This window comes from Phyllostomus hastatus, unplaced genomic scaffold, assembly GCF_019186645.2.
Source record: "Phyllostomus hastatus isolate PE091 unplaced genomic scaffold, TTU_PhHast_1.1 phas_contig_40, whole genome shotgun sequence".
NCBI classification, from domain to species: Eukaryota; Metazoa; Chordata; class Mammalia; order Chiroptera; family Phyllostomidae; genus Phyllostomus; species Phyllostomus hastatus.
The window spans coordinates 29,216,680-29,239,030 of NW_025333872.1; the positions used below are offsets into that span (position 1 = coordinate 29,216,680).

General features: G+C 39.8%; 1 protein-coding gene across 3 annotated transcripts in view; it reads left to right on the top strand.

Annotated features, from left to right (window-relative positions):
- KCNQ5 (potassium voltage-gated channel subfamily Q member 5) overlaps positions 1 to 22,351 on the top strand; it is a 502,003-nt gene that overhangs the window by 422,082 nt on the left and 57,570 nt on the right. Inside the window, exons 7-11 of one of the 3 annotated variants that reach the window (XM_045842923.1) lie at positions 83 to 178; positions 8,445 to 8,539; positions 12,502 to 12,528; positions 17,129 to 17,185; positions 20,826 to 21,046. In XM_045842923.1, the coding sequence (XP_045698879.1) occupies positions 83 to 178; positions 8,445 to 8,539; positions 12,502 to 12,528; positions 17,129 to 17,185; positions 20,826 to 21,046 (496 nt within the window). The remainder of the gene's footprint in view (positions 1 to 82; positions 179 to 8,444; positions 8,540 to 12,501; positions 12,529 to 17,128; positions 17,186 to 20,825; positions 21,047 to 22,351) is intronic. The other 2 variants (XM_045842924.1, XM_045842926.1) reach the window with 2 other exon arrangements.

Consider the following 22,351-nt stretch of genomic DNA (forward strand, 5'->3'; position numbering starts at 1 on the left):
TCAGAGGTTTCTTTTTAATTTTTTGTCACTGCAACAGTTCTTTTGAAAAAGTTTAAGTACTGTTTTTATATTTTCGGCCCAGGGCATTCTTGGCTCAGGTTTTGCATTAAAAGTACAAGAACAGCACCGCCAGAAACACTTTGAGAAAAGAAGGAACCCCGCTGCCAACCTCATTCAGGTAAATGTCAGTGTAATAGGTGGATGGCAACATCTGTCTCCGTATGTGCTTCCCGGGTCATTTTCTAATCTCTGTGCTTCATTGCTTCATGGAGCTACTGTTTTGTTTTGTTTTGTTTTGTTTTGTTTTGTTTTGTTTTGTTTTGTTTTGTTTTTAAATGAAGCTAGAACTTAATGTACAGTCTTGGGTTTGAGCAAGTGTTCCCTCCTAAACAGAAAAACAATATATATTTTCAGGAAATGGTCCATGCATTGTTCAGGTTAATTAGCCATGTCAGCAAGGCCACGCAGAGGTTAGCAGCTATGTTACTCCTGGAATAACCTAATGTGTCTTACGAATTACTCGGTGAAGTATAATTGATCATTAGGTGTTGGAGCAGAACACAGAACTGTTCCCTGCATTACAATTACTCTGGCCAGATGAATGCCACTGATCTGCAGAACAATGTATTTATTTACAATGTCAGTCAAGGTTTAGCACTGTGGAATCACTTTCAATGCCATCTAGAGCATTAACTTGAAATAGTTATCTTGTTTTAAGAACTGGTGGGATTGTGGAGTGCATTGGTGTTTGGAAACATGAAATCATAAACATATTATTTGAAAGCTATCTCATAATATATAGGCTGTTTAACATTTTCTTTTTTGTCTATAACTCAGGATTTGCTTCAGTACTAAAAGGAACACTCCTCTATTTGCCATTCTCATCTTTTGGGAGTAGCACGATCCTAGAACCGTTGTTTAAAAATCATAAAATACCTTTCCCTATAGATTCACAGGAAGAGTTGATATTTAATTGTGGACACAATGACCATTCAATCCAGTTTCCTCCCTTTCTACAAGCGAGTGGGAGATCCAGAGCTCCTGACCAAGGGGGTTTGGGCTGGTGATCTGAGCTGCTAGGAGGCATGCCGTCATGCTGTAGTAACTGTTTGTTGTTTCCATTTATACTGTAGGGTTAAGCGGGTGGGTTGTGGGGTGGGAGAACCACTGCAGGACCCTACCCTCAGCCTTCACCTGTGGCCATGTTAGTGTGTGAAGTAGCTCCAAAGGAAACGGAGCAAGGGGGAGAAGCGGGTGAGCGTGGTCTACTTCTATTATGAAACAGATCTGTTTTGTATCTGATGACTAAGTGAGGATATCAGTTTTTAAATCAAACTATTCTGCAACTATTGACAAGGAAATGGACCATTGGGCATGACTTCTAATACAAACCACTGAAAGTCATTTTTTTTAATTTCCAAGTTTTAAAAGAGCACTAAAGATCATGTACACTTTGTTTCCTTGAAGGAAAAGATCTCCAAGTAGCAGGAGTTTAAAATTGGAAGCCAAATGATGAAAGAGGTGTCACACACTCTACTGTGCAAGCAGCTGCCCTGAGGCCCAGAGCTGACAGCCTTCCGTCCTTGGGTGGTTCTTAACTGGTGGAGGGGTGTTTCCATACTTCTAAAGAACTTTTCTCCATACTATTTTTTATCTTTTAATTATCTTTTCATTTCTTTCTTACCCTTTGATTTCCAGAACAAAATTCTAAGTCCCAACCTGTGTATGTAGTGCTATTCCATGGGTTACTTGCACCCAGCCAGGCCAGGCACCATGCCCTGGCTACGTACGGGACCAACGATGTGCCTCAAATATACCTCGCCTACTTGCTCGCGAATAAAGACTGAATCTACTTAAAACCCATACTAACTTATTTATTAGCTTTTTATTGTATATTTTCCCAATCAGCACCTATTCAAAATACAACCACTTCTGTGTATAGATCTTTACTACTTCTCGATATTTAAAAAGGACTCGATATTTAAAACCACCTTAGAATATTAGTTATTCTGTTGGAAAGTGAGCCCTGTGAGGAATATCTGTGCATGCATCCCTTGCGATGATATGGAGCTGCACTTGCTGGTGTAGTGGCCACTAGCTGCACATGGCTACTTAAATTGAGAAAGTCAATTCCTCTGTGGCGCTAATCACATTTCAAGTGTTCGATAGCCATATGTGGCCATTAGCTATCACATTGCATAAGGCAGCTATGGAGACTGATAGAGAACTTTCCTAATCTCACTTATCATTACTAACTACTAAACTGGGCAAAAACAGTTTCCAACTAAACTTGAAAATAGGTTGGTGCTCCAGGAGCAAACCATTGGAACAGACACGCTATGTGTCCACAGCCACAAGGCAAGGCCTTCCCCTTAGGTGACCCCTAGAAGGTGGAGAAGAGGCTAATTGAACAGTTTTCCCTGAAGATCTAGAATTTTATTTTATGGAATTTGGTTTCATAATATATTGTGACCAATAACTGAATTGTATGAACATAAGTAACAATAAAGTGAAATCATTAATTTTTTTTCCTTTACTTAGAACTTCAGCTCACATGTTGTTCTGAACAAAACATAAGACTGTAAAATGGAAGGCTTAAAACACTGAAGAACACCTTTAAAATCTAATCATAGTTTCAATAATCAAAGGAGAAGCTACGAATTTAAAAAAGCAATTGTTTCCCCCATCCAGATGCAATTTATTTATTTATTAGTCATGGGAATAATAGTATAATTATTAAATGTACATACTGTTCTTTGTTGCTGACCCTCAGCCAGAATTCAGGGCTTTAAACCTTGATTATATATTATAGAGATTGTAAGGTTGCACTAGATTGAAAAGCAAACTTCATTTGCTGATCCATTTATTTTCTTATCCAATAAACCTGCCTTGGATTTCCAAACACGCCAAGCATCAACAGCAAGAGCAATCTCATTTGTTTTAAGCTAGAGCCACTATCTTTCTAAAAGGGCACTGAAATGCCCATATTGCTTTGTCATTTGGGCAGTGAGACAACTGAATTAACCAGCGTTTCAGGGTTTTAGGGAAAAGTGCAAAGCCCACCCAGCAGCTTGCAGCAAATTTAACTGCGTCAATATGTTTGTATGATTCATTTAAATTAACTCTTCATTTCAAGTGGAGTAGTCTGGGAAAAGAAAGAGCCCTCACCAACGTTTTTAATAGCTTCCCAAATGTCACAACTTTTATTAATAATACCTAACACTTATGAAGTGCTTTTTAGTTTGCAGAATGTTCTGATACATTATGTCACTTGATCCTAGAGACAAGCCTAGAAAGAGCTTAAGACTGAAATCCCTGATGTCTGAATTTGAATCCATTACTCCTCTCATACAGCAGCAGTTACATGTTAGAGGTTTGTTTCTGGAAAGACTGGGCCAGTTCAGGGTGGAGCTGAGATGCTTTACTAGAAACAAAACAGGGGAATTAAGTGAAAGTGTGTGAAATAAATGCTGGCAAGTGGGCTTGTTTTCATGAAAGGGAAAGATTAGAAAATGCTTCAATAAGGAAGCTAGCTGGCCCACAAGGAGAAAAATATCTGTCTAGAAACTTTGACTTTAACTAATAAAATAACTGCATTTTTACCCAGTTCCCTTGAAGTAAGGCCATCAGTCAATAAACTCAAACCACTTATATAGCGCTTATACATCTTTTTAGTGCTTCAGTCATAAATAAGAACAGATTTGGGGTGGGGGCGGGGAATCCTGGTGTTAAAAAATGTAACAGTAGAAGAAAATAAAACATAGGAAAGATAAAGTAGTGAAAATCTTCTAGAAAATAGAATAAAAACACAGAGATGGAAAATAAGACAAAAAAACTTGGATGACCCATTCAGGAGACCAAATACCCAAGTGACATGAATACCTCAAAAAGAGTGCAGAGAAACTCAGGGGAGGATTCATCAAAGAAATACCATATGATTATTCTCTGAAACAGAGTGGCCACCATAAGCAGGCCCACCAAATGCCCAGCCCTGTGATTAAAAAAAGAAAAACTTCACACTGAGGATATCAGAGCGAAATATCAGAACACTCAGAAAAAAGAAGGATCTTAGGATCAAGTGCCTTCTGGGCGGGACATATCCCAAGGATGAAGAATCAGAGTAGTGCTGGATTTCCTCATTAGTAATGCTAAAATTAAAAAACAGCAGAGCAGAGAAAATGGTTTCCAAGTAGAATTCTATACACAGCCAAACTAATTATTGAGTGTAAGAGTAACATAAGACATTTTTAAACATGCAAGATCTGAAACTTTACTTTCCATTTACCCTTCCTAAAGAGGCTACTGTGTGTGTGTGTGTGTGTGTGTGTGTGTGTGTGTGTCTCATTTTTCCTCATTTGTCCACTGATGGACACTTAGTTTGGTCCAGGTCTTAGCTACTGTGAGTATTAGTCTTAATCAATGCTGCAATGAACATAGAAGTGTAGATATCTCTTTGACACCCTGTTTTCATTTTCTCTGGATATATTTTCAGAAGTAGGAATTTTTTTAGGAATCTTTATACCATTTTTCATAGTGGGATATATATAAATTTAACCATGAAAAATAAGGAAATCCTGCAACAACATGGATGGGTCCTGAGGGCATTATGCTGAGTGAAATAGCCAGACAGAAAAAGACACATACTGCATGGTAGCACTTATATGTAGAGTCTTTTTGGTTCAGTTAAACTCCTAGAATCAGAGAGTAAAAAGTAGTGGCCAGTGGCTGGAAGGTGGAAGAAATAGGATAAAAAAGGTACAAACTTTCAAGCCCTGGCCAGTGTAGCTCAGTGGATTGAGTGCAGGCTGTGAACCAAAGGGCCACCAGTTCAATTCCCAGTCAGGGCACATGCCTGGGTTGTGGGCCAGGTCCCCAGTAGGAGGTGCACAAGTAAGAAGCAACCACACATTGATGTTTTTCTCCCTCTCTTTCTCCCTCCCTTCCCCTCTATCTAAAAATAAATTAAGTCTTTTTTTAAAAAAATGGGGGATTTGAGGGTGGAGGCATTGAGCAAAAAAGAAACAGGACTCATGGACATGGACAACAGGATGGTGATTGCTGGGGGGAGGGGAGTATAAGGAGACTAAATGGTAATGGAACAAAATATAATAAAGATTATATATTTTTAAAAAAGAAGTTAATTGATAGTGCTTCAAACTGAAAACTCAATACACATAAGTATGAGCACAATCCTTAGGAATTAGGATTCTTTTTTATTTTTAAGAATTTTTTTAAGAGTAGACTTTTTTAAAGATTTTTATTTATTCATTTTTAGAGAGGGAAGGGAAGAAGAGAGAGAGAGAGAGAAACATCAATGTGCGGTTGCCGGGGGCCGTGGCCTGCAACCCAGGCATGTGCCCTGACTGAGAATCGAACCTGCGACACTTTGGGAATTAGGATTCTTAAAAATAGAAGCAACAACTATAAGAATTGACAGCAGTTGCATCTAAGGAACAAAAATTAGTGAGAAGCAAGGTGGAGAAAAGGATTACTGTTTTTCATCCTGAATCTTTTGTATCTCTGACATCTTAAACTATTTACCCTGGAAATAATCAGTTTCATGTTAATTATACCTTTGGATGGTCAGCTGAAATTAAAAATTTTAGAAAGGGTCAAATGTGCCATAACTATAATACTCCAGACAACACAAACTAAATCCTCCCTAAAAACCTAATTATACTGACGTTGTAGTTATAATTATAGAGCAAATTATGAATTTGTTTGGCTGCCTTGAGCACTGTGGTCACCTGATAAATGGTAAATTTGGCTTTCATTTTGCTCCTTGTTGACTTATCTTTTGAAGTATGTGTGCCATATAAGCTACTAAATCTTTGTGGGGCATTATTTTTTCTCGCTAACTACTACGTGATTTTAGCTTGAAATATGGGAACATCAGCTACTTGATCTTATGGTTGTGGTTTTAAGTTTCAGCTACCAGAAGAGGGAGAGCTAAGGACCAGACAAAGTTGTTAGAGTATAAAAGTAATAGAGCCATTCTTTCCACTTTTGTTTTGAGTATTTACTGATGTCAGCCCTGAGATACATTCCACTGGTTTCTCCTGTACCTCCCATTGACAAGACATGGGCAAGAAAGGAGCAATGAAAGGAGTAAGAGCTGAGCTGCTGAGATCAACCTGATAGAAAAAGAGCAAGAAGCCCGGTCTCATCGTGAAGATCTTCAATTTTCTAAGATTGGCCTCTTCTGCCCCCAGTTCTTTATAATGTTGACAGTTGGTGTCCTGGTCCCATTTTTTGCTGCATTGTTGCGGATTTTTTCACTGGTATCTAAAAAGGCATTGACCTGCTGTATGCTTCCAGTTCTACATGAGTCTTTCTTTCAGATTATCTGAGTTTATGTATATTTGCCTTCTATGGAAATTGTTTAATTAAAGCATCCATCTATGCCTTCACAGCATTGGAGGTTCTCTGGGCCTCACTACAGAAGAAACTGCAATAATAAATCTATGTGTTTTATTGATTACTCTAGACCACTCTAGTATTCGTACAATATTTGCAAAAATTAACATTGAGACAATGATAATTGCTTTATTCTCTATAATGTGCCAAAATGCTTAGCATAAGTTTTCACAGATTTGTGGAATAAATCAGCATGGGCCATGTAAGCAAGCTTCTAGGCAAAAAATGCTGCTTCAATCATAAAACTTTCTTAATAATATTTAAAAACCCTCAGGTCCTACTATATATTTTTTTAGTTTTTAATATCACTTCTTGCACATGTTATTGAAGTAAAATGTGCGTACGGAAGAGAGAGAGAACTGCGCACTGCTGTGTGGATAACCAGCACCCAGAGCGAGAAGCAGAACGCGGTTTTGCAGCGCCCTTTCTCCATCACTGTCCCCCAGGGGAAGCCACTGCACTGCCTTTTAAAGATGGATTTCCCCTGAGGGGTGTCTCTGTACTTTATGAAACAGAATCCAGAGCATATAGTCTTTTGGGCCTCGTTTCTCTCACTCACCATCATTCATGTAAAGTTCATCCACATTCCAGAGCACAGCTTTAGTGTACTTGTGCTGCGTCCTAGTCCATTGTTAATATTCTCAACATATCTATTTCTTCTACCATTGGTAGGGGTTTGAGCATTTCTAGCTTTAGTTTATAAAGCACAGTGTTGTTGCCAGCATTACACTACATGTATTTTAGTGAACATGTATAAACATACCTGTTGGGACATGCACAGGAGTGCGTGTCCACGCCATAGCATCTGCATGCATTCAGCTTTAACAGATACTTGCCAACAGTTTTCCGAAGTGGTTGTGTGGATTTTTAACTTTTTGTCTGGCACACGTTTATTCCGTGATGTTCTCAGGAAAAGGAACATTACCAGGTCACTGCTGTCTTCATTGTAGGTTTCCAAGTTGTGAATGATGGTTGTATAGTAGGAATGTGACCTGTTTAAATGACTTTGCCATGTAACATAGAATGCTTTGGCACATGAATTACAATAAAAATTTTCCCTTAGGGTTTTGAAGTAAACACTTGGTCATTAGGAATGTTTTCAGACTTATCTCAAAGGAAGAAATTTGCCAAAATCTAAGTGGAAAGAACGACCCAGGCAATGGGCAGTTCTGAGGGATGCTTTCCCAACGGTTGGCGAGCCGTCGGCGAAGGGCACTGGAGGGCTCCAAAACCCAGAGCGAGGCCACCCGAGATGGTGCCAGCCCTGCCAGCCTCTGTGAACCTCTGATCTTACCTGAGCCTTTACTTCCTCATCTACAAAACAGAAGGTCTTCACTCACAGTCTGTGAGGATTACATGAAAGTACTCCACAGTACATAGGTCAGGTATAATTATACAAAGTAGGCAGAGCTTCTGTTTCACATCAGGGAGCTACAAACATATTCCTGGACGACGGGATTAAATCCTCAAGTGCTTTCCAGTTATATTCCTCGAGGAGACATTTTCCTCTATCTTGTTTAGCCCTGTTGTCTGTTATCACTCTCTCTGTTTTTAGCATTAGAAGTGTTACGTAGTTCAACTTCATGGAATTTCACTAAATCATCAACATACCCTGGTGGTCATTAGTTTACTCGCTAGTTTACTGGTCAGTTTACTAGTTGCATTGTGGGTTTTCAGTAGTGGTTGGCCTCCATCTTATCAAATAGTGATTAAAGGTGTGCAGTTGGGTCCTGGGAGGCCTGTTGGTGGTGTACCTCAGGTAGTGTCATGTCTGTCCCTAACCAATGCAGAAAGTGCTTCATGTTACACTTAGGACTTTTGTCCTTTGGTATGAGTGGTTTTGATGCAGCAGAATATGTTTAATAGGCAGCTGAAAAATGCCAACGTGGTCCTCACCATTTGGGCATTTACCAGGCCTAAGGAAAAGATTCTTAATGTATATCAACTTACACATAGCCCTTTATTTCATTCTATCTTCTTCTCTCTTTTATTTTTCTTTCTTATGTCCCCGCGTATATCGCATGCAGTGCGTTTGGCGCAGTTATGCTGCTGATGAGAAGTCTGTTTCCATTGCGACCTGGAAGCCACACCTGAAGGCCTTGCACACCTGCAGCCCTACCAAGTAGGTATCCATGTGACAGCTGGTGCTGTCGTCGAGTCTCTTCCAGTCTGAAAAACAAGCTACGCACAAGCACACACACACAGTGTCTGTTTGGGAACTATTTTATTCTCTGCTTCTCCTTGAGAGATTCAGCCCAGTTCAGTAGCAATCAGGCACAAAATTCAATGGATTCAGTATCATCCCTCACCATCCATATGGGCTTAAAAGGAAAGGGATTTAAACTTTTATAGAGATTTACTTCTTCTATTTTATGTTTATTTTCTAATATCTTATTTCGTACAACTCACCAGAATCCTAAAGGTCAGCACCATTATTTTTGAAAATTAATGGCTGTTTAAACTCCATGCATCACCCAACCCCAAACAGGGAGTGCTTTGAAAGCAGTGTATGTTTGCCCACTGAAGTTCCTCAAAGTCATGGCCCATCCAGACCTGTGTACAGGATGGTCCTTGAGCTTTCACTTGCAAATCAAACCAATATCAGTAGCCAAATAAGAAAAGAGTTGGAGTCCTAATAGGATTATAGTTTACCGTTAAGTGATAGGACCAAACATTAAAATTTGAAATTAGCATTCAAAATTTAAAAGTAATATTACTTGCATTCGCATTTCATTGGCCAAAGGAAATCACCTGACCACGCCCACATTCAATAGCCACACCCACACTCACAGAGGACAGGAAAGTGTGACCCTGCCTCAGGCCTGGAGAAAGAGGAGAACCAAACATTAGAAACAGTCCTGATGGTTATTGCCACTGAACTTTGATTTTCAAAAACAAAAAATCCTTAGTCCTGGAATCCTGGACTCCAGTTCAAATAGTAAAGCACATATTGAATCATAATCACCATCTAATTAAAGAAATCTTCTTTGAAACAACCAAACTAAGTCAAGGTAAAGGCTTCCTGTGAGTCACCCAGCTGGATCACCATGGTCAGGTCCCCGGATTGTTCCCAATGTTATCAAACTGCTTATTTGATTTAGTATTTTAGAGCACTAGCCATTTCCTTCGCAGCCCAACAAAACCTCAATCCTAGTGGCTTCCTTAGGATCCAGGCACCTAACCAGGCACCACTGTGACTCAGGCAGAGAAACATCTTCCCTATTGATGTGGAAGAGAAGTCAGCTGGGGAGACCTTCCTGACGTCCCCTGGTACTGCAATCTCAAAGGAGGTGTGCGATGCAGCAGAATACACACTCAAAGGGTGGCAGACCATCATTAACTGACAGGTCTGCTATATTGCTTCCCTGTCTTGCCCTGGGCTTCAGTTTTCCCATGTTCAAGGTGAAGGACAAGAGCTGGGCAAACTAACTTGTAAGCTCTAATGGGACATTTCTTCTAAAAATTGATGTGCAAACTATGGCAGCACCTGTGATGGAGACAGTCATAGAACACCAAGATTTTAAAGGGGATGCAACCTTTGCAAGGACAGAAGCGTGGGTGCTGTTGAGTGAATGTGTGGAGGAGAAGCCTGTTTTCATTTAGATTTTAAAATTTAGTTAAATTCCCTTACTGAGTATTGGATCTTTCAGAGTTGTAGTATGAAAAAAAAAGGAATATAACTCTTGTGTCATCTATTCCTTGAGAGTATGAATCAAAAATGGGAATTACATAAAAATTGTACTTCTTTTCTTCATGAAGGTTTTCAGGCCCATGTGTAAGAGAAAGGCTAGCAGAGACGCCAAAAGCAAGTTCTCAATGACTGAAGAGAACGGTCTGTCACCATATGTGATGATTTGGCTTCCCATTTCCATGGTTTTTGGATTAAAACTCATTCTGAAGCCTGGAAAAACTAGTTAATAGTTAGTCATATTCTTCTAGTGCATAAACTATTATGTTACTCATGTAACTTCTTTATTTTCCTTTGATATTTTCCCTGTTTTAAGGTGGGCAGAGGTGGAGGGGAATTTATGCGAACACCTGCATTCACCCTGTCCCACTGTGGCTGTCTGCCAGCCCCTCACTCTCCGCTCCCCGCACCCCGCATGAGCCCCCGAGACTCAGCCCCACTTACTGAGTAGCAGGTGTCGGTCCAGAACGGCACAGCAGTCACTGGCAGTGTGCATGGAATCCTGGACGTCCTAACCTCTCCCTCACCAGCCATGCTTCATTGTCCTAAACTGTAGTAGTTCTTAATCTTTGTTGTTGTTTTTCTTTGTTAAACCATTAAGAATGTGATGGTAATTACGGATTCTTTCCAAAAAAACAGAAATGTTTACTGTCTAAAACATGTAAACTTTGCCTACAATTTTAATGTAGTTACAAACCCCCTGAAGCCAAGTTCAGAACCTTCATTTTTGGAAAGCAGACCTCCTTTAATCAAGTGTGTGGGTTTGTGAGGGAAATAATTTACAGTGACTTAGAGGGATATTTTTACATTTATAAAGCTAAGTGACTTTATGAGCACAAAGTGGTATATAGAGAAACAAACCAAAACTTATTTCTATTTACATAGTGTGCTTTCCTATAACATTTAGGGCTTAAAAACTTCTGAAGGGAGAGGTCATTCATTCAGGCATGCACTCATTGTACAAGGATTTATTGAGTACTTACTATGTCCAAGGCACTGGGAATGAAACAGTGGAACATAAAAACAAACAGGTTAGAATCTCTGGCCTTGGGAGTACATATTGAAAGGTTTCTGGGAAGAGACAATAAAAATAAATAAGTAAAATATATAATAGATTAGATGGTGATGAGTGCTAAATGGAAGGGATTTAGGAAGAAGCATTAGGGGCTGCAGTTTTAATAGGTGGTTGGTCAGCAAAGAGATCATGTTACCAATAGCATTATCATCATCATCATCATCATCATCATCATCATCATCATCATCAAAAAACACCAACCATGCCCTTGTTCCCCACAGTTTTACAGACACAGTGGGATGATCTGCCCAGACAACCTCATCCGAGGGAGTAAGACAGGAGCCAGGGGTGAGAACTGTGCGGGGAGCGAAGGGCAGGGTGAGGGCCGTGCCGCTCCTGCTCAGCCTGCCAGGGATACACTCCGCAGTCTCCCACTCTCCTCTTGGGTCTGGTTTGTCTCTCACATTTCCTTTGAGGTCTCTGCAGTTGCTATCTCAGAATTTTGTTTCAATAACAAAAGTATAGAGGGAACATATTTTTCTTGATTTTCTTCTCAAAGGGAATGAAGGCTACGCAAAAGGTTGAAACACGGGTAAACATGCTGTTTTAGGGAATGTGTCAAATAGTTTATGAAGCTCTAGGGAATTATCAAGTTCCAGGGATGTCCAGTGGTATCCTAAGAAGTAGGAATTTAGATATTATCTAATGCAATGCCTTCAATTTATTCATAAGGAAATCAAGACCCACAAGAGAGTGAGGTGTCTGCCCAAAAACACACAGATCATTTGCACCGTGTCACATAGACCTGAATTTGCTAAACTGGGTAATTAAAAACACCACCCAACACCAGTCTAGAAGCGCTCTAACAGATTTTCTCTGTGCCTAATGTGCTCCGAGAGAATTCATACTTTATACTGTAGGGAAACATCAATATGCCTCAACAAGAGACTGAAGTACAAATCACACATCAGTGAATCCAGATCAAGAACCCAAAAGTCTGGGTGAAGCACAGGGACTACAGCTGCAGTGTAACCAGCACTGTTCTACGATTCTCTGCTAATGCTGGTTAGATCAGAGCCACCTTGTCGTAACCACGGATAACCCTGGCTATCGAAGAGTCTATACTTTTTAGTTACATATAAGCAGTATTGTTTTTTTGCTAAGTAGATAATGTTATGCTATCTCTGGTCTGTGCCACAAAGAATATATGTTAAAAAGTTGGGTACATTTATTATAAAATAAAAATTGCTTCCATGGATCTTGTTTGAAAAGGATTACTTAAGGTATTTGAGTTCTCAATCTCCAGTTTGGTCATTGCCAAGTGCTATAAATGTATTCACCGGTTTATCATCATTTCTCTTCTGTCTGCACGCACCTGAAGGAAAGAACAAGGGGAAACATCAAGCAGGTTTGTGCTCTCTTCTGCTACATGTTTGTTTATATATCTGTGCCTAACAGATGTTTTAAATGTGTCTCATGTGAGTAAAATCAATCAACAAATACAAGATGATTAAAAGTGGCCTTTCACAAGATTGCCTGCAGAGGTTGCTGTTTTATTGATCCCCCCACCCCCTTAGGAGCAGAAGTGTCTTTCCCTAACTCACTCACTGCTTTTTACAATCTGCTGGGCATGGGACATTCTGGGGGCAAAATAATACGTACAGTCTTTGGCTATTCCTTGCTACCATTTTCCCAGACAGAAGTCACACCCAAGTATTTAAATCCTGAGAAGCAGTATAAGATATACTCCCTTCCTCAGGGTCCTTCTTTTAGAGTGAAAAATTGGTTTTGGTTGGTTGATTTGCTCGTTTGTTTTTGGCAAAAGGAACACTGTGTACAGGAGGTGAGAACAGTCTCTCTGTGGTATGCACAGCTCATTGAGCACTGAGGTTTACTCAGGTGACCTGATTCAAAAGAAGAGTCCCTCCCACCCCCAACCTTTAGGAAGAAAATAATCCTCCCAGAAAGTTTAACAAATGATTTGGGGTCATTTTTCCATGCCTTAGAAGGGAAAACTTTATCAAAATAAAAAGCAAAGATTTAGACCTAGAGAGAAAAAAATGAGTAACACACTTTAATCTGTATTATTGAGTACCAGTAAGTACCCAAGGGTCTGGATTTGGGAGCAGACCCCTAGAGAACAGAGCCAGGTGATGGAGTGAGAAAGTAGCAGAGGCAGAACCAGCAGGAGAATCCCGGGTGCCTGGTAGGGAAGAAGGGACACAAGTCTTTTGCCTTTTATTGCCACTTGCTTCCCTAAGAAGGCAACAAAGGCATCCTATGCCCAGAGTTAGCCTCCGAATGGGGGCCAATGTGGGTCCAGAAATTGTTCCCTTAGCTTTGTTAGAGTAATGGCATTAATCATGATATATTTATACAGTATTGAAACTAGTTTTGGAAGTTCACTCGGGGTGAAGATGCTCTGGGTCACCCATTTCACCATTATATTAACACTTAAGAAGATTCACACACCAAACCATAAATGCATTCGTTTGTGATGGGTGATAGACATGGTAGGTTGTTCAACATCAAGCAGCTCTTCGGGATACATGAGCCTACACCAGGGAGGTCATTAGAGCCCCTTCTTCTATATGCAGAAGCAGAGTTGGAGCAAACTCTGCCATCCTTCTGTTGTGAACACTTTCCTTGAAAAAACTTACACCAAATAAGTCATAGGCATCATAAGCCATTTTAGTGTCTTTGGTGATATTTGAAAAGCTTTCCTTGTCCCAGGAGTTATCCTTTTACAAATGATCTCAAAGAGTCATTGGTCTCTAATTGTTAAGGTCTTTCGCACAAACCTCATAGCCACCTGAGAGTAAAGGTCACGTGTCTTGATTGCATCCTCCAAATCAGGGCTGTTGACACCTAAGGGGGAGGTTGGTAAATCACATGGATGGTCTTGCCAAAGTGCGACCTCTGTGGCAGTCCTGAGTGAGGGGTCCCCTTGGGCTGACACAATGATATTGCACTGTTCCAAATGGTGGCAGGGCAGAGAGCAATGCCAGAATTAAAAGGTAGCTATCAAGCTTCAACCCCTCAGTCCAAAAATGAACCTCCAAGTCAGCGCAAGATTCAAAAGTCTGCCAACCAAGTTTTTTAAATTTCATGATGCTCATATATACCTGCAACATTAAAATTTATTGTGCATCTATGTGGCTGAGGTTGTCAAAGATAGCCCACCGGAGGGTTTTAACATGTACAGAATAACTGAGCTAAGTTATTGATTTAGAGAATAACACAGAGAGTTCTTGCTTCTCTGTGGTCTTTGGACATTTGGCAAAAACCACCTGAAGACACTTCGTGTATTACTATTTAGCATCCATGTTCTACTTAATGCTTCATACTCTTAGGTCTTCTATTCCCCAAGTACATATCACAGCACCCTGTACAAAGCTTTTTCAGAGAATGTGCTCAGCAAATAATTCTTAGATAGTGTAACCAAATGTTGCTGATCTCAAGTAGTTTGTGTAAAAAGGTATAAAACATCAACAATAATGGCAGAGACATATAAAAACAAAAAATTAAAAATTAAAAACATTTCAATAATCTGAGGGAAAAAAAGCTGAAGCTCCCACTTTAATATTACCTTAGCTTTCACCTTGTTGTGTTCCATAGGCAATGAAACTTATAATACTGTGTAATAAATGCAGTAAGACTACTGTAATAACACTAGCAACTGTACCATCTTAGGAAATGACAAATTGGCCCTCACTCAACCAAAATAGGCACAAAGGAAAATGCATTCATAATGAGAATTCTCCCTTAGCAGGGAACAGATCTGGATCCAGAATATTGTTGATTAATGCTTGGCCCAATTTCAGTTGGAATGATAAACACCACCCAAGTGCAGAGCCCTTTGCAGTCTGGGGCCGTGGGGTTATTGATGGTGATTCAGATAAGCAAAATAAATAATACCCTTTAGCCAACTCACTAGGAATCTCAGAGCCTGTAATCCCCTAAAATCCTTCCTCCTGGTATTTCATTATGTTAAGAACTGGTAGCAACCCAAGTGTAGATGGGTTCAGCACAGCAGCCAATACCGCTGTCCTGGTGCCTGACACTCACTCCCTCTAACTGAGAAGGCCACAGTTGTAGGCAGGGTTCTACACGGAGAGGTTTTTCTCTCTACAGAATGGATGGAGACCTCACACTCTTAATTAGCTAGGTTTCCTGCTCTGGAATACTCTTGTTAAAGAGATTTTGTCTTTGCATACTGAGGTTAGGGTATGTTTAAACAAAATCCTTTCAAAATTAGGGCACTGAGAAAGACACCCAGTTCTGACATGGCTTAGTGTCATTTGTGACAGGTCTAAATTTTTCTTTAAAAATATAAACCATCAGTCTCAAGAAAAGCTCAACTGAACAACAGTAAAAAAAATGTGTTTCTTTGACTCTCTTTGGTAGAGGGTCAGGTACCAATTACTGTTAGTCTCAAGTGAGCCTGCTCTGTTCTTTGTCTACTGAGACCATAAATACAACTTCTTAAACATCATTTAATTATTCATTTTCCTCTGTCTTCCCACTAAAACAGTTCTAATCTCATGAATGTGTTTATTAATTTATCCTAATAACTCATTCTATTAAGTAATCTTTCCAACTCACTGTTTGTACTGGACAGTTTTTCTTTGTTTTGGTATAAATTGCCACTTTGAAAGAACAGAATCAGCCTACAAACCCACCCAGCCAGATTAAGCTGATGTTCTTACCTTGAAGTTTTATGTCCTCATCCCTCCCTCCTTGACAAGGAGATCAGGTAGCCATCAAGTAGCTTGTGAATTTGTCATTGCACTGCTACAAGAAGAATTCTACTTCTTCCTACCTGTTAAGTTTTTATTGCTAGAAGAGTGAATCATACCATCAGAATGTCAGGGATTATCCATAAAGCTGACTGCCTCTGCTTACCCTGTCTCCTTAGTCAACCACTGCTGAATGTATGCTTTGCAGTTAAGCTGCCTTGCTTGCAGTTTATGAGGAATTAACAGAACTCTGTCAGACTTCTTGGTAGACTATCTAAAGTTGTTTTAACAAGTACTTGTGAGACTGTTATAAAGATGCATGTCATAAAAGTTAAAGCATAAATGAAAATGATATTTTTATTACATTACAATATTGTGCTGTGATCTGCTGAGTGCTCTGTCCAAACTGCTCCTCCGTGGTTGGCTTTATCAGGTTTTGAGGAGATGTGTGGCTCTTAGGAGAGAAGACTGTGTTCTTATATTTCTCCTGCATTCACTTTCCATTATGTAAATTTTCTTTCTTCTGTCAGCAATGAATGAGCTGCATGTGTTGTTACATGCAGTAAGACCAGGCTTTTATTTTCAGCAGAGTCAACTTGTGCCATTATTGGCAAAATGTTAGATTATTTCACAATTTTTTCAAAGTGATTTCTTCTTCTAGTCTCATTTATTGATAGAAGGGAAGAAAATACACCATAAGATTTAAAATGGAAATTTTTTCTATTGAACTAGCAACCTGGAATCTTTTCTTCTGTCTTTTGAGCATGTACTCAGTTTGACAATCAGTTATCTATATTAACTATAACTGCACGTGTTTCATACAAATCAAAAATTTTTTATTTCAAAGCAATTAACGTTACCGACTTCATTGATTCCGGTAAATATTTATTTTTTAAAGCTCTGAAATATTTTGTTCCCCAATCATTTATACTATATTGTATTGCTATTAATTACAAGGGTTGCTATGTTCTAAAATATTTATATTCTTATTTTCATATGAATCAAATGCTAACACATACATTATTATCATTTGTTATGCCTATTCCAAATCTAATTATTTCAACCTAACCATTAACAGCACTGGATATATTTTGAGCAGCATTCAATTAAACTTACATAGTAATTACTGCTTAAATGTTCTCTATACTTATATTCGAAAAAACAATATAACCAAATGACTTTGTTTTTTAAAATGGAAAATAAAAGCCCTCACACTTGCCTGGTGGTGAAATACTTAGTAATGTGCTACTCTATTTCCCTCACTCCTAGTAAGTTCTGTAGTAGTAAGCAGAAGCTCTTCAGAATGTACACCACACGGAAGCAGAGGTACCCAGCATCCCAGCTATTGACATGAGACTTGAGAATGCCAACTAACCTCAGGTGCATGACCAGGTTACAGCGCCACCCTACTTGAGCCCTGTTCAGAGACTCACTCTTCCTAAGGACTTCTCGAATGAGGTTTTCAACCCGCTTGTAGTTTTCCTTGTTGCCTGTTGCCTGCTTTGATACTCTCTACCCTTGGGACACATTTGTCCTCTTGGCAGGGTCCCGTGCAGTACTGGCAGTCAGCCCGTTGGCGCCTCCTTGTGGTGGGAAAACTGCTGAGCTGCTGCACGCACTGGATTGTTAACAGCTCACTTGCCATATTGTGCCTGAGGCAAGAATTTGTAGAATGCTTATCCTATGAAGGGCTAAAACGCTAATTAAGTATAACAAGAACTACAAAATTCTAAGTCCTAGAGGATTACTGTGGGTTTACAGTGATGCCACACAGTTCCCTGGCAGGGAACATCCAGTAGTAGACTGCATGCTGGGCCCAGTTGAGTAACTGGTACGTCTGGCTCCTGGAGAGGGAAGAATTTCCTTGCAGAGGGGTTGTGCAGACTCCCCTGAGTACAGTCCTCAGCTGGGGATGTGGGACTGCACACTAAGCGCTGCAATCAACAACCACAACAACCCTTTGGTTACTTTCTCCGAAGGGAGGCCTCCTTGTTATTTCCTGGGGATAATCCTTGGCATTCTTCCTAAAAACAATGTCACATAAATCTTCCTCAAAAATCATGTTTATTGATGTCACACACCAAAAGTAGTAATAATAATAATAAATAATAATAATAATAATAAAACACAACAGGAAAATAATGAAAGCTTCAGTGGGTCAGTGAAGAATCTATATTTTTAATCAATGTGTGTTTTCAATAACAGCCAACTAATTGGTATAATAGCTGCCTAATCAAGATGCTCTGTTGATATCCAAACGGGAAATGAAGTAGAAAACTAATAAAAGTGAGCTTTTTGTCAGAGGACACAAGACCAGATCTTTGCCTTGGAAAAGAAAATGTTGCCTGGCTAAAAAGGTCTGGATTGGGATCTTATTCTTAACTTTCATGCATTATGTCCAGAGAGACAGTAGATATATTACATTTTTTTAATTTAGTGTTTCTAATATGTTGAGTTCACTTTAAAATAGTTCTTGAGAAATTTTTAAATAGCAGACATGGGCAGATATTCAAGTAATTTAGAAGGACAAAAGGGGAAATGGTACCTAGAATTCATTTATATCAACTTTAAGTGATTTAAATGGTAAGATTCAGAGAATAATAATACTTTCACTTTCCATTAATACTTAGGAACAATATCAAAATATTTCAAAGGGGCAATTGTTAAAAATATTTTCATGGGAGCAATTGTTTTTCAATATTTTGTTATTATAAATAAGCTTTGGTGGATTTGATGCTGATACTTACTTTGGATTTTTTCCCCTTTTTTAGCAAATTGAAAATTTTTTAAGGAAAAATTAAATTTCATATCAAATAGTTTTATGATGTATTTATCAGTTTCCTGTTCTTTTAATAGGCCTAGGAAAGAGAGAGATCTTGAAAGTCTGAGAAGATAATTTTATGTTAACTAAAACGCAGCCTTCTGTAGTAATTAGGTTCTGTTAGTTCCAGAAAAGGTAACCAATTAGATAAAGAATGGTGAGAGCACTTGCAATGAAAGCTATGTCAACTTAAGCCATTCATTAATCTAAATAAAGGTGCAGAGGTAAGCATGTGTTCCTGAACCAGCTCATCATAAATTTCAGTGATGGAACAGATGTGCTAACACTGAAAAGAGATCTGAAATTTTTACAGCAAAGAAAAGAAAAAGCTTGAGAAGAGTAGACATTTTTGGCACTATCCCTTGAAGGATTTCTATAAATGATTTGAAGGCTTTGGATGACATGGAGAACCCAGCCTGAGATAAAAAGATGCAGTTTTATGATATTGTTGCTGTTGTTCAATGTAATCTACTGTTTAATCACTCACTTGTCAGTACAGACAGGGCCTATGCTGATGGGATTGTTTTAAAGGACTCTGGTTCCCCCCTGGCCCCATCGCAAAGCTGCCCAACCTGTTCTCTGCATGTGCCTTCAGCTAGTCATGCTGGATTTAGCTACATGTTTGTTTCCAAGGGGAGCTCTCAGTTGCATGGTCAACTTGTTTATCATTACCAGGACTTTGTGATCACCATAGTTCATTATTTGATTTGTTTTCATGTAAACACGCATAAAACGTGGTTAGACTATCATTTGTTAATCAACTAGGCATGGAAAAATAAATGTTACTGTTTCTTGTTAGCTGCAAAACACATATCCACTAAACACATTTGCTGTTGGCATGCTGCAGTTGGGGACAGTGGACATTGCGGTAAGTGGAAAAGACAAGGCCTCCACTTCGTCTCAGATAATCTGTGTCCATGAGAACTCCGCCTCCGTGCCCCACAAAGGCTACGGCCGACCGCAGCTCTCCGCGTCGCAGAGCCGCTGCCCCAGGTGACTCTGCTCCAGCCCATCACCCTTCATTTCCTCAGGCCCCGAAAAGTTCTGCCCTCTCACTTGATAACTGTGTCACTTTCTAATAAATAACGCAGTTTGCAAGTGAAACAAGAACACAAACAAAATGGGTACGCAAAGCTTCACAGTTCATTCGACTCTCACAAAAGTCCCTTTGCTGAGTTATTTTTGCCTCCATGCGAGAGATGAGGACTTCAAAACCTGAGTCTCTGGGATTCCCACCTGTCCTCCTCCGCCCCACAGCACACCCCATCTCTCGATTAGGAAAACATAGAGATGCACTTTGGATTGTGTTGTTGTTGCTAATGCTTCCTTTGATCAGCCCACAGCAGTCCAACCCTAGCTGGCATCTGAGAACTGAATATCCAAACAAATGTAATTTACAGTAGCTGCCACAGCAAATCAATACACCTGTTTGATAGCAGGAAACTGTGTTAGTGAACATAACATCTCATTCCATTAATCAGCCATCATTCATTACGTGTTGGGGCTGTTCTACCTGGTGTGGTTTTGTCTCACAAGAATGAATGTAAACGCAATAGAAGTGTGGTGTTAAGTGTTGTATGTTTACCGTTACGTACACAGTGCTACCAACTGCTGTGGGAGCGCATGAATTTATGGATACCATAACCTTGCCTGGTACATCAAATGCATGCAGAATGTACACATATATGAATATGTAACTGTCTCCCTGTTTTCCTGTAGAAATGTTTAGAAATACAGAGGTATGCTCCCAAATTTAAAAAAAAAGTAACTTTCTTTTAAATCACAAATTTTGAGGCTAAAGCTAAAATCTGTTTTGAAAGTGAACACCAAACTAGTTCTTGGGTATTTCCAGTGTAATTTGTGTACAAACTACTGTACTTGACTTCAGATCTTTCTATGAAGAATCCAGGAAGAGTGTGTATACCTGTAGTGTGAGATTGACTTCAAATGAATGTAAACAGAGAGATTGAACAAAGCTCAAATCTTCAATATGAGAAAAATATATTTCTATGCTCCGACTTGCAGGAAACATTTTATTTATTGAAATGTATATGACCATATACCATTTCATCAAATTATTTACCCACGCAGAATGGAAGAAATTGCTTAAAATGGAATAATCAATCGTACCTCTGTTGTCCACAGTCAGAAGCTAAGTTTTAAGGAGCGGGTGCGCATGGCTAGCCCAAGAGGCCAGAGTATTAAGAGCAGACAAGCCTCAGTAGGTGACAGGAGGTCCCCGAGCGCTGACATCACAGCCGAGGGCAGCCCCACCAAAGTGCAGAAGAGCTGGAGCTTCAACGACCGAACCCGCTTCCGGCCCTCACTGCGCCTCAAAAGTTCTCAGCCAAAACCAATGATAGACGGTAAGCCCTGCTTTTCCATAACCATTTTTAATTTGATAGGCGGTAGTGAGTGAGATTATGAAGTAATTAATTCTCCATGGTGCCACCTGAAGATAGAAGGAAAGAACCTCAGGGAAAGAGTCGCTCATTTGTTTTACTGGAAATTTATTCATGGCCTTGGGCAAATGTACGAAACATATGTTTACTCTTGGAAGTAACTTTGGCAGCCAAATCTAAATTTCAAAGAAATCAAACAAAATGTTGTTAATCTTGCATTCATATCTACAACACATTCTTATCATCAGACAAGGTCAAGACTAGCGTGACTGTCCTGATGTGTAGATTCTGTGTGGCCAGCAGAGGCCCAGCGCCCAGAGCCAGTGCTCTGCGAACCTCTTGAAACACACTAAGAGTAACAGCACCTTTTGAGACAAAGATAAGGTGTCATCGTCCTTTCCACTATGCTCTGTTCACTGCTAAATCAGAGACCACTGCTTATTCCCCCTTAGGAAAATTCCTGTTGCAAGTTCTTATCTGATGATAAGTGGAATTCAAGTCCTCCCAGGAGGAATTAACCTATTTTATTTATCATATTATGTGGCAGAAGCCTACTTGCCAAGACATTTTATTGAGTGCCACATAATTTTCATGTTTATAAAATAAAACATTTTCTTTTTCATTTAAGATTAGCTTGGCTTTCCTTTTAAGTATGTCCCCTGGGATTTCTTACACTGGGCAAAGAACCAAAATCAAATCGTATCTTCCATTTATGCATGAAAACTGAGAAGACTATCAGTTCTTCTGTTCTCACTCCCTTCCATAACCTGTATTTTCCCAGGCCCTGAAAGCCTAAGGGATAGAATTAACAACCAGGCGTCATAATCACAATGATCCTGGGCTCCCTGCAGTGAAATCCCCAAAATCCCAGTCCATGGGTCCCTTCCAGCCCACTCAGAGATCCTCAGGGATATCTCCACTCTCAAGTGAGCGCCATAAGACCCCCCTTTCCACTTCTTCATTCTCTACAATCCAATGGACACCATGCTCTCCAAAGAGACGGCTAGCAGCTGGCCCGCTTTGGCCCTTCTGGCTTGGCTGGCAGCTCCCGTCTCAGCTGCAGGTCCTGCTGGTCCTGCCAGCTTCCCCCCACCTCTCACTTTGCTAAGGTAGAAAGTGGTCCCTCTGCCAGCCCTGGACACTTCTCCATCAACCCCTGGCAACACAGATTTTCAGTGTCCTCTCATTTCCATACTCTCCTCCCTAGGAATTTGGCTGAAAGCCTCTGAACAGCTGAGTCAAGAGTTACCAGTTACAGGGCTTTGTGTT